This window comes from Silene latifolia, chromosome 8 (genome assembly GCF_048544455.1).
Source record: "Silene latifolia isolate original U9 population chromosome 8, ASM4854445v1, whole genome shotgun sequence".
Classification (NCBI taxonomy): Eukaryota; Viridiplantae; Streptophyta; class Magnoliopsida; order Caryophyllales; family Caryophyllaceae; genus Silene; species Silene latifolia.
The window spans coordinates 15253871-15266005 of record NC_133533.1 but is presented as its reverse complement, the minus strand read 5'-3'; the positions used below and the strand labels follow the sequence as shown (position 1 = coordinate 15266005).

Sequence of the window (12135 nt, the reverse complement as noted above, 5' to 3'; positions counted from 1 at the left end):
GATGATTCCTCTCTCAACACGACACAACCAACTCATCTCGATCAATCATCAAAATTCCCTCTTCGATTCATCAATTTTATTACATGGGTTGCCTCCCATAAAGCGCCCTTGTTTTACGTCGTAGGCTCGACTAAGTCACAAATTGCTTATGTACACGGACAAGTCATCAAGAAAGAAATGATAATCAAGGTCGGACAAGACAAGTATCAATGGAGCTTATATTCTTCAAGATGGGCGGTTCGGCAACGTAGGCTTTAGCCGTTGGCCGTTAACTTTGAAAGTGCGATCACCGCTTGTAACCTCAACCGTGCCATAAGGAAAAGCACGTGTTACGGTGAACGGCCTTGACCATCTTGACCGTAATTTTCCCGAGAAAAGTTTCAAGCGTGGACTAAATAGAAGGACCATTTCGCCCTCTTTGAATTCCCTTCTAATGATCCGCTTGTCGTGATATATCTTTGTTCTCTCTTTATAAAGCTTAGCATTTTCATAGGCCTCAAGCCTAAATTCATCCAACAAATTGAGATCCAACAACCGCTTCTCTTGGGAGCTTTTTAGATCAAAGTTGAGGTACTTTATCGCCCAATATGCTCGGTGTTCTAACTCAACCGGAAGGTGGCATGCTTTCCCATATACTAGGCGGAAGGGCGAGGTGCCAATCGGCATTTTGAAAGTGGTTCGATAAGCCCACAAAGCATCATCAAGCTTCATTGCCCAATCCTTCCTTGAGCTATTTACCGTCTTCTCCAAAATAGACTTGATTTCCTTGTTTGATATCTCAACTTGCCCACTTGTTTGTGGGTGGTATCCAATTCAACGGCGGTGTTGAACTCCATACTTCCTCAAGAGAGCTTCAAATTTGGTTTCAAGAAAATGAGTGCCCTTATCACTGATCAAGACATGGGGCACACCAAATCTTGGAAATATCACTTTTCTCATGAACTTGCTCACAACCTTAGCATCATCGGTTGGGGTGGCTATTGCTTCCACCTCATTTTGAGACATAATCCACCACAACTAGGATATACTTGTTCCCATAAGAGGAGGGGAATGGTACTTGAAAATCTATCCCCCAAAAATCGAATACTTCAATCTCCAATATGAAATTTTGGGGCATCTCATTTCTCTTGGAAATATTCCCGGTCCTTTGACACCGATCACAAGCTTTAACATAAGAAGCAACATCCTTGAACAAGGATGTCCAATAAAATCCATATTGCAATATCTTAGCTCTGGTCTTTGTCACACTTGAATGTCCTCCACAAGGGAGATCATGACAATGAGAGATAATAGATTTCCACTCTTCCTCCGGAACACATCTTCTAACAACCCCATCGGCACATGTCTTGTATAGACAAGGATCCTCCCAATAGTATTGCCTTATGTCATGGAAGAATTTATTCTTTTTGTGAGAGTCATAGCCATAGGGAATCACTCCACATGCCAAATAGTTGACATAGTCGGCATACCATGGTGCTTCTCCCAAACTTAGAGACAACAAATGATCGTCGGGCAAATAGTCATTGATAGGAAGTCCATCCTCAACTCAACATTGTGGTTAACTAATCGGGACAAATGGTCGGCTACCACATTTTCAACTCCCTTTTTATCTCTTATCTCTATGTGAAACTCTTGTAGAAGTAATATCCACCTAATCAACGGAGGCTTGGACTCCTTTTTTTATGAGTAAGTGTCTCAAAGCGACATGATCGGTGTACACTATCACTTTAGCTCCCACCAAATAAGTCCGGAACTTCTCCATAGCAAAAACTACCGCCAAGAGTTCCTTTTCCGTTGTTGAGTAGTTGGTTTGAGCTTCATCAAGAGTTTTTATTGCATAATGAATTGCATGCACCTTTCCATCTTTCCTTTGGCCTAAAACCGCGCCCAAGGCTTGATCACTTGCATCGCACATTAGCTCAAATGGCAAGTTCCAATCCGGAGGTTGTATGATTGGAGCACTTCTCAAAGCTTCCTTTAACCTATTAAAAGCATCAAGACATCTGTTAGAAAACACAAAAGGAGTATCCTTGGCTAACAATTCGGTCAAAGGTCTCGCAATTTTGGAGAAGTCCTTGATGAAGCGGCGATAAAAGCCCGCATGTCCAAGGAAACTTCTCACCCCCTTGACATTTGTGGGAGGTGAGAGACTAGTAATGACCTCAACCTTAGCCTTATCAACTTCTATTTCACGATTGGACACTATGTGTCCCAACACAACACCTTCTTGTACCATAAAATGGCACTTCTCCCAATTAAGCACAAGGTGAAACTCTTGACACTTGTTCAAAATTTTCTCCAAATTTGTCAAACAACTTTCAAAGCATTTGCCAACAACCGAAAAATCATCCATAAAAACTTCCATTTCTTGTTCAACAAAATCGGAGAAAATGGACATCATAGCCCTTTGAAAAGTAGATGGTGCATTACATAGGCCAAATGGCATTCTCCTATATGCATAGGTGCCAAATGGACAAGTGCAGGTAGTCTTCTCTTGGTCACTTGGATGGATAGGGATTTAAAAGAATCCCGAGTAGCCATCCAAGAAGCAAAAGTAGTTGTGTTGAGCCAACCTCTCCAACATTTGGTCCATGAATGGTAAAGAAAAGTAATACTTCCGGGTGGATTTGTTTAATTTTCTATAGTCCACACACATTTTCCACTCAGTTACCGTTCTAGTGGGAATCAATTCATTTTTAACATTTCTCGCTACCGTCATTCCTCCCTTTTTTGGAACTACATGAAACGGGCTCACCCACCTACTATCCGAAATAGGATAGATAATACCGGCATCAAGTAGTTTGAGGACCTCTTTTCTCACAACTTCTTTCATTATGGGGTTAAGCCTTCTTTGTGCCTCAATGGAGGAAGCATCCTCATTTTCAAGCAAAATTCTATGAGTGCACAAAGAGGGACTACCCTTTGTGGTCACCAATTGTGTACCCAAGGACACCCTTAAACCTTTTTAGCAAAGAAAATAGTTTTGAGGTTTGGGTGTCATCAAGTTCACTATTGATGATGATGGAAAAAGTGGAATTATCACCAAGAAATTCATATCTCAAGGAAGGGGGAAGAGGTTTAAGTTCAACCGTAGGAGGAGGCGTGGAACTCTCCTCCTTATTACCAACTTCCAACATTTCAAACTTGGGAGCTTGCTCATGAATTGGAGCGGAATCCAACATCCACACATATGCAAGAGTTTCAACATCCTTATCATCAACGTCATACCCATTAACAAGACAAGTTTCCAAAGGATCCATAGAGGAAGCTTTTGGGTCATGCTCCTCCATGGGATTCTTTAGAATGTCCACAATACAACAAGTGTCACCTAAATATGGAGCTCCCATTGACTTGGTGAGTTCGAATTCCACTTTATTTTCACCCACTTGCAAAGATAACTTACCACTTTTCACATCAATCATTGCTCCACAGGTGGCAAGACAAGGTCGCCCCAAGATAATAGGCACATTGTAATCCTCGGGCATATCCATGACAAAGAAATCACATGGTATGATTAGCTTCCCAACAACCAAGGGTACATCTTCAATAACACCAATGGGAAATTTAGCCGGTCGATCGGCTAGTTGAAGTGAAACTCTTGTTGGCTTCAAATCTCCCAAATCAAGCCTCTTGAAGATTGAAAGTGTTATGAGGCTCACACTAGCCCCCAATCACACAATGCCCTTTTTATAGCCACTCCTTGGATAGAACATGGAATTAAGAAGCTACCCGGATCTTCTAGCTTATTTGGAAGCTTGTTGGTGTGAGTAAGAATAGCACTACATTCCTTGGAAAGGTTGATGGTTTGCACCTCTCCACTCTTCTTCTTCAAAGTGACAATATCCTTAAGAAACTTCCCATATGATGGAATTTTGGTAATCATATCAAGGAAAGGAATTGTGACATTCATTCCCTTCAAGATTTCAACAAACTTCTCATACTTTTTCTCAAGCCTAGGCCTTGCAAGCCTTTGTGGAAAGGGTACCGGTGCAACATACTCCCTTGGTGGTGGAGTACAATCTTTGGCTTTAGTTGGAATCGGTTCATCATGCTTTGGAGGATCAACTATCTCCACCTCCGTTGACTTCTCCACCTTAATTTAACCTTGTTCCACAACTTCAACCAGGTGCTCTTTCATTACTTCACTAGACACCCTTTTTCTCTTCCACTTAGGAGATTTCTCAACCTCTTCAAATTGCCTTCCACTTCTCAAAAATACCGCATTCATCTCCCTTGGGTTAACAGTATTACCCGGAAACTTCCCCGGATTTTGAGCCAATTGACTTAATTGTTGTGAAATTTGGGCTACATGAGTTTCCGTTACTTTTTGGGATGCTCTTATTTCATCATTAACCTGGCTTTGTGAGGCAATGTGGTTGTCAAGCTTTGAGTCGGCTTTTTGGTTGGCAATCACCAATTGCTCAAAGGCTTGCTCCCAAGAAGGTTTTTGAGGGATTTGAATTTTTTGGTTTTGAGGTTGGAAATTTTGATTTTGAGGTTGGTTGAAATTTTGTCCCTTGAAACCCCCAAATGGTTGTTGGTTTTGAGTGACAAATTGTTTTCCTTGGAAACCGGGTGGGATTTATCTTTGGAATTGAGAGTTTTGATTGAACCTTTGTTGTTGTGGTGAGGAAGTGGTTGGGTTTTGAATGTTTTGTGAAGCATAAGACAAGAAAGGATGAGTTCTTTTTCCATTACCAAATTGGTTGTTGTTATTGTTGAACCCTTGCCTTGCACTTGTGGATTCCCAAACTCCATTTGCTTGCTCATAGCATTCCTCTTGGAGGGGTGTAATCAAGGGACACCCAATTGGAGTGTGCCCTTGTTCCCCACACAACTCACAAGCTAAGATAAGACTTGCCTCATATCGAAGTTTGAAGGTTTTGAATTTAGCAAAGCAACTTGTTGGGTAAGTTCATCTAGCATTCCCTTAACCACCACATTCAAAACCGCGCTAGAATCCTTGTTCTTGTTCTTCCTCATTTGTCTATCACTTCCCCACTCCATAGTTCGTGAGGCCATCTCCTCAATTAGTTCCTTTGCCGCTTTATGCCCCAAAATATCTAAGGCACCTTTTCCCGACCCCGCATCTAATGAAAGCCGAAGGTCTTGGGTCAACCCTTTGTAAAAATTGTTCACTAGCTCGGCCTCAGAGATGCCATGGTGGGGGTATAACCGTTGGAGCCTCTTATACCTCTCTCATGCCTCATATAAGGTCTCATCCTCTTCTTGAGTAAAGCTTTGTATTTCATTCTTGACTTTTGCCATTCTTGAGGGTGGGAAGTACTTAGTCAAAAACGCCGAAGCCAACTCATCCCATGTCTTGAAGGAATCCGGGTCACAATTCTTCAACCAATCCTTGGCCGAACCCCTAAGTGAACGGGGGAACAACCTAAGGCGTACCGCATCATCGGAGACCCCATTAGACTTATACATATCACAATTTTCAAGGAACTCATTTAGATGATCATTTGGGTTCTCCAAGGGACCTCCTCCAAATTGGTTGTCTTGAACAAAGTTGAGCAAGGCATTTTTGATCTCAAAGTTATTAGCTTGAATTCTAGGCCTTTGGATGCTTGGATTGACTATGTGCTTAGGAGCCATAGTCTCTCTTATCGGAATCGGTTCACCCATGATGTTAGATTCTTCTACTACTCCAAAAGGATTATCAAATACTTCAATAGTTTCTTATTGATCACTTTCTTCTACCAATGGTGTGTCTAGAAAACCCCTTCTTCTTAGAGAATTAAGTCTTCTTGCCGTAGCTTCAATTTCAAGATCAATAGGATATGTTGGTTGACCTCTTCTTTGTCACCTACTCATGTAAAAGACCTAAGCACTTGAAAGAAAGGATTAGTAACAAGGGACTTAGTCTAAACTAGAAAAAAAACGATTAATATCTAGCCGTACTCCCCGGCAACGGCGCCAAAAACTTGATGGTTCAAGCTTAACCTCGCAAGTGAACGTGTGTAGTTGCACTACTTGAGGGTCGAATCACAAGGAGTATGGGAAATTACCAATTGTTATTATTCTTCAGTTTAGCTAAGTCAAAGAAAAGGGATTGATTGGTAAATAGACTAGGTAAGCTACACTAAAAGACTAGCAAATTAAACTAATAAAGCAACAACAAAATTCTAGGAAGAAACTAATTGGAAAGATGTTTTTCTCAAGATATAAAAGAACTAGGGCACGATTAGGCTACAAACATTCATGATTATAATGTTAACTCCGGCAATAAGTCACCTTGGGTACACAAGGCGGGGGAAAACGCCTCTAATTCGCCTAATGACTCCCTCCCGGGCTCATAATAGGACACTAAACCTACCGACTCAACTCCCTCCCGGGCTCATGACTCGGAATTTCCTATACAATATTCTAAGACCCTATGAACGCGCGCCATCCCCAAGGTAGTCTATTAATGCTAGGAGTCATTAAGCATACGATAAATCATCGGTCTTCCCAACCCTTTTCCCAAAGGTGAAGGTCAAACCGGTTCCCAAAGGCACCCTCTTTAGGCTCTCCCACCCGGGTTCAACCCAAATAGGCCAAGGATGTAAATGTGGGGTCAACTTAGGACCTAACCAATTTCCATTGGTGGACAAGGGTCATCAATCAACCAAATTCCCAAATTACAACATTAACAAAATAAATCCTAAGGCAAACCCCACCAATTTTCCCTTAATGACTATTTAAATGGAATCAAACATGTTAATCACTCATGTAAATGCCCAATCGCACCCTAGCAAGGGTACTACTCTCTAATCATGGCTTTTAAGATAATACAATGAATAAAGATGGATTCTTTAAGTGTAAACATGATGATATTATGTATTTTATGATAGAGCATGCAAAGGTGATAAGAGATGATGGAAATCAACTAATAAGGCTAAGAGTAGATGAATTAACTCAAAAAGACCCAAGCTTTATCAAATCTATCAAAGTCTCAAGCTTTATATGAACAACTCCAATCAAAAGCATGGATAACAAACAAGAGAGAGAGAGAGAGAGAGAGAGAGAGAGAGAGAGAGAGAGAGAGAGAGAGAGAGAGAGAGAGAGAGAGAGAGAGAGAGAGAGAGAGAGAGAGAGAGAGAGAGAGAGAGATTTTGACTAAACTATCAACAAACAACAAGTCTCAACAAATACTAACAAAAAGAGATCTAACAACAATTATTGAAAACAATTGAAGAACAAAGGAGAACTATTCCCTTCTTCTTTATTACAATTGCTTTATTACACTTGTCGAGACACGTTTTATAACGTGCATATCTTTAGTTACACATTATTAAAAATTATAAAAATTTGATATTCTTATAGCATTCATGACGATAAATCAAATAAGATCTCACATAACTATATTTTGTCTTATAGATTCAGAATAATATCAAAAATTCCCTATGACCATGAATAGTGCCAAAAAGCAAATGTAACCTTTGGTCTAAATAGGAGGGAGTATATATCTTTCAAAGCTCACCCGGGCTATGGCCTATTTGGCCAAAGGGTAGCTTCGTCTCTGATTAGAATAGAAGAAAGGAGCATGCAAATTACCTTGGAACCATCATGGGTGTTTTGTTTCTTGTTCAATGTTCATCTTCTTCTTCTTTTAGCCAGTTTAGGGTTTCTCTATCTTCCACGTTACTACACTGTATAATGCTTGTGCTAGAGTGCTAATGTATCAAATAGTGGAAAAAGTTGAAGGGTAAAACAGCAAATTACTCATTTATTTCTAATTTCTATAGTATCTTATTCCGGCCTCCGGCATAACACAAAGAAATTAGAAATAAAAGAAGTACTCAACCTAATAGACTCCTATAGAGCCCTTGCACAAAATCAGAAGAAGGCTCCCCAAATCCACAATTCAAGGACGCAAAATTGTTGGAGTAGTGTCCTCCACAATAAAAGCGTTTACATAATAAATCTCGTAAAAGAAATATCAAGGATTTATTTATTTATTTGTTAGCTGGTCATCGTTAATCGGTAATGATTGGCTGACTAGAGTTTGACATTACTGTCGTGTGACGGCGGTGATCAGCTGATCCCTTTAGGTCACACCTATAGGATGACGCCCAAATAGAATAAATTAATTGTTTGTATGAGATACGAGATAATTAATTTCTTGTATTATTTGACTTTTAATTAGTCACGTAAATGTATTATTTGATGACGGGTTACGAACTCGGGACAAGGAGATTTGTTATTTAATTATGTGATATTTAAATAATAAATTTATTAGAATTTATTAATTAATTGTTAATTAATTAATTTTATACGATATGTGTATATGTTTTGAGGTGGAATTAATTAGCTATTAAATTTTACAAGAGGTTGTAAAATGAGCTAAATGGGTTAATATTGACACATTGTATGTTGATAAAATGGTCTTATGATTACTTAATAGTTAAGTAGTTATTGGTAGTTAATTTATATTATTTAAGTGTTAGATAATCAAATTAATATTTAATTATGTCAGATAATTAAATATAAGACTTATAAGCATTTGTGGGGCAAATGTCGAAAATCGAAATGGACCCGAAGGGAACCATTTGGACAGATTTTTATACACTACTAATACACTCATTGTGAGTGGAAAAGGTAGGCATTTCCCACTAGTATTTGTATGTGAATTGTATACATTTGCATGCCTATATATACCAAAGTCATTCCATCATTTCTTAGGTTGTAAATTTGAAGAAAAATTGGTCTTTGTGTGCTTGTTGTGGATGGTTCATATACACCATCAAAAGACCATATTTTTCTTCTTATTTTGTTCATCCTTTTACAATAAACACATATAAAAGTAAACTAATAATATTATCAAGGTAATAATATTAATTAGTACATCAAATATACATATTACAAAGTTACTACTACTATTAACTAGTTATTAATTTTAGTAGTATTTTGGGCTTATCTTGGGTGCCACCTTAGGAGATTACCTATTTTGGTAATTTTGGTGTATTTGGAGGATCATCCACATTCATATAGCTCAAGAACTACAAAGGTAGGAGACCTTTGTAGTGCCCTTACTTGCCTTATACAATGTAAGGAACTTTTGTCTTAAGATGGTTTAATACCATCTTTTATACTTTTATTTGCATGCATGTTTCTTTGAGGCTAACCTCAAAGATGGTCAACCTGTAAGTTCACACGTACTTAAAATGATTGAGTACGTGGAAACTTTAGAGGGGTTGGGATGCAAGATCCCCGACGAACTTGTAGTGGACCGAGTGCTCCACTCTCTCTCGCACATCAAGGGATTTACCCAATTTAGGGTAAATTACAATATGACGAACATGAAAAAGAGTTTACATGAGCTCCATTCTCTGCTTGTGCAAGCAGAGAAGGACATGGGATTGAGTGGGAGTACAAGGAAAGATGTGCTTGCGATAAATGTGAAGGGGAAGAAGCAGTTTAAGAAGAATGCAGGTAAGAAGCCCATTCAGGTAGAGGGCAAAGGTAAAGCAATTGTGAATTGCTCTACCAAGCCTAAACCTATAAAGGGTAATCCTCTTAAAGATACTTGTAATTACTGTAATAACAAGGGACATTGGAGGCGTAATTGTACTAAGTACCTGGATGACATAAAAGCTGGCATTGTGAAGCCAACATGTAATTTCTCAACCGAATCTTTTATGATAGACATAAATTATGCTTCAAATACAACTTGGGTATTAGATACTGGTTGTGGTTCTCATTTATGAAATCATTTGCAGGGCCTAAAAAGCATAAGAAAGCTAAACAAGGGTGATGTCGATCTCCGAATGGGAAATGGGTCTAAAGTAGCCGCCGTCTCAGTAAGGAACTTATGTACTTAGTTTAGCTTCAGGAATGCAGTTGCATCTTAATAATTGTTATTTTGTACCAACACTATCTAGAAATATAATATCCGTATCTGTGTTAGACACAGAAGGGTTTTCCTTTGTAATTAAAGACAAGTGTTGTACTTTTTCCCTTAATTGGATTGTATATAGTCAAGCTATTTCAATCAATGGTATTTATATTCTAGATACTTGCAACGATGTTTATCATTTAGATAATAAAAGACTCAAAACAGGTGATCTTGATCAATCTTATTTATGGCATTGTCAATTAGGACACATCAACGAGAAGCGCATTAAAAGACTAGTGTCGACTGGTGTAATTAAACCTTTTGATTTCAAATCATTTGGTACATTCGAATCTTGTCTTCTTAGCAAGATGAATCGTTCACCTTTTCTAGGAAAGGGATCTCGAGCTAGTGAGTTGTTGGGTTTAATACATACCGATGTATGCGGTCCAATGACAGTCACTGCTAGAGGTAATTTTGACTATTTCATTACTTTTACCGATGACATGAGTAGATATGGGTATATCTACTTAATGAGGTATAAAAGTGAAGCTTTTGATAAGTTCAAAGAGTTTCAGAATGAAGTAGAAAACCAATTAAATAAGAAGATTAAAGCATTACGATCAGATCGTGGTGGGGAGTATTTAAGCAATGACTTTAAAGATCACCTTATAAACTGCGGTATTGTATCTCGCTTAACTCCTCCCCGGCACACCACAATTAAATGGTGTGGCTGAAAGGAGGAATCGAACTTTATTAGATATGGTTCGATCGATGATGAGTCAAACAGAGTTACCTAAGTCATTCTGGGGTTCTGCCATTTTATCTGATGTACAATCACTTAATAAAAGTCCCACTAAAGCTACTGACAAAACTCCATATGAGATATGGAAAGGGAAAGTCCCGAATCTGCGATACATGAAAGTATGAGTCCGACGATAAGCTTGCACCTCGTTCTGAAAAGTGTATTTTTGTAGGCTACCCTAAGGAAACTTGTGGATATTACTTCTACAATAGTAACGAGAACAAAGTGTTTGTGGCTCGTGAAGCTGTCTTTATAGAAAAAGAGTTTATTTCTAGCAGACAGAGTGGGAGAAAATTTGAACTTGACGAAGTTTAAGAGCCACAAACTGATATGACAATACAGGAAGATGTTCCTTCTACGTCTGAATCAGTTATTGTTCCTTCTGAACCTAGGAGGTCAGAAAGGGTTAGTCGCCAGCCTGATAGATACCTTGGTATTATCGAGGAAGATGGTGACTATGAGGTTTTACTTTTAGAAAGTGATGAACCCAAGACCTATAAAGCAGCTATTATGAGTTCTGACTCTAAGCTATGGCTCGAGGCCATACAATCTGAAATGGATTCCATGTACGATAATCAGGTATAGAACCTGGTTGACTTACCTAAAGATGTTCGACCTCTTCAATGTAAGTGGATATTCAAGATTAAAATCGGCATGGATGGACATAAAGATGTTTATAAAGCTAGATTGGTTGCAAAAGGTTTCACCCAGGTTCATGGTTTACACTATGATGAAACTTTTGCACCAGTTGCTATGCTTAGATCTGTTCGGATAATGTTAGCGATTGCTGCATTTCATGATTATGAGATATGGCAAATGGATGTCAAAACCGCTTTCCTAAACGGGTTTCTGGAAGAGGAAGTGTTCATGAAACAACCTGAGGGTTTTGTGGATCCTAAAAATCATAACAAAGTATGCAAACTTAAGAGATCCATTTATGGTATTAAGCAAGCGTCAAGGAGTTGGAATCATCGTTTTGATCATGTTACTAAATAGAATGGTTTTTCTTGAAGTGTTGAGGAACCATGTTTATACATGAAGTTTAGTGGGAGTAAAGTTGTTTTCTTACTTCTTTATGTGGACGACATATTACTCATTGGGAATGATGTTGATATGCTTGCTTCTGTTAAGAAGTGGTTGGGAAATCACTTCCAAATGAAAGATTTGGGAGAAGCTCAACGCATCTTGGGTATCCGGATCTATAGGGATAGATCCAAAAGGAAATTAGCATTGAGTCAAGAAGCCTATATTGATAAGATTCTTGGCCGATTCAATATGAAAAACTCTAAGAGAGGTTTTCTACCTATGGGCAGTGGGATCACTTTGAGTAAGTCACAGTGTCCTACTGAGCCTAAGGATATTGAACGCATGAAATCGATTCCCTATGCTTCCGCTGTTGGATCGATCATGTATGCTATGATGTGTTCTCGTCCTGACGTCTCGTATGCTTTGAGTATGACGAGTCGTTTTCAAAAACTCCGGTGAGAGTCACTGGATAGCCGTCAAG

The 12135-nt window shown here is 38.8% G+C and overlaps 1 protein-coding gene and 1 non-coding gene across 2 annotated transcripts; one reads left to right on the top strand and one right to left on the bottom strand.

Moving 5' to 3' along the window:
- Positions 1 to 225: 225 nt before the first annotated feature.
- On the bottom strand, positions 226 to 711 carry LOC141594748 (uncharacterized). Its single transcript, XM_074414741.1, has one exon. The coding sequence runs from the start codon at positions 709 to 711 to the stop codon at positions 226 to 228; it is 486 nt and encodes a 161-aa protein (XP_074270842.1).
- Positions 712 to 5155: 4444 nt separating this feature from the next.
- LOC141597782 (small nucleolar RNA R71) lies at positions 5156 to 5262 on the top strand. The gene has a single exon (XR_012522997.1). It is a non-coding gene; the product is annotated as a small nucleolar RNA R71 (small nucleolar RNA).
- Positions 5263 to 12135: the final 6873 nt, after the last annotated feature.

Excerpts from the sequence above, each read along its gene's own strand:
- LOC141594748 (XM_074414741.1), bottom strand. The coding sequence starts at position 711 with ATGAAGCTTGATGATGCTTTGTGGGCTTATCGAACCACTTTCAAAATG.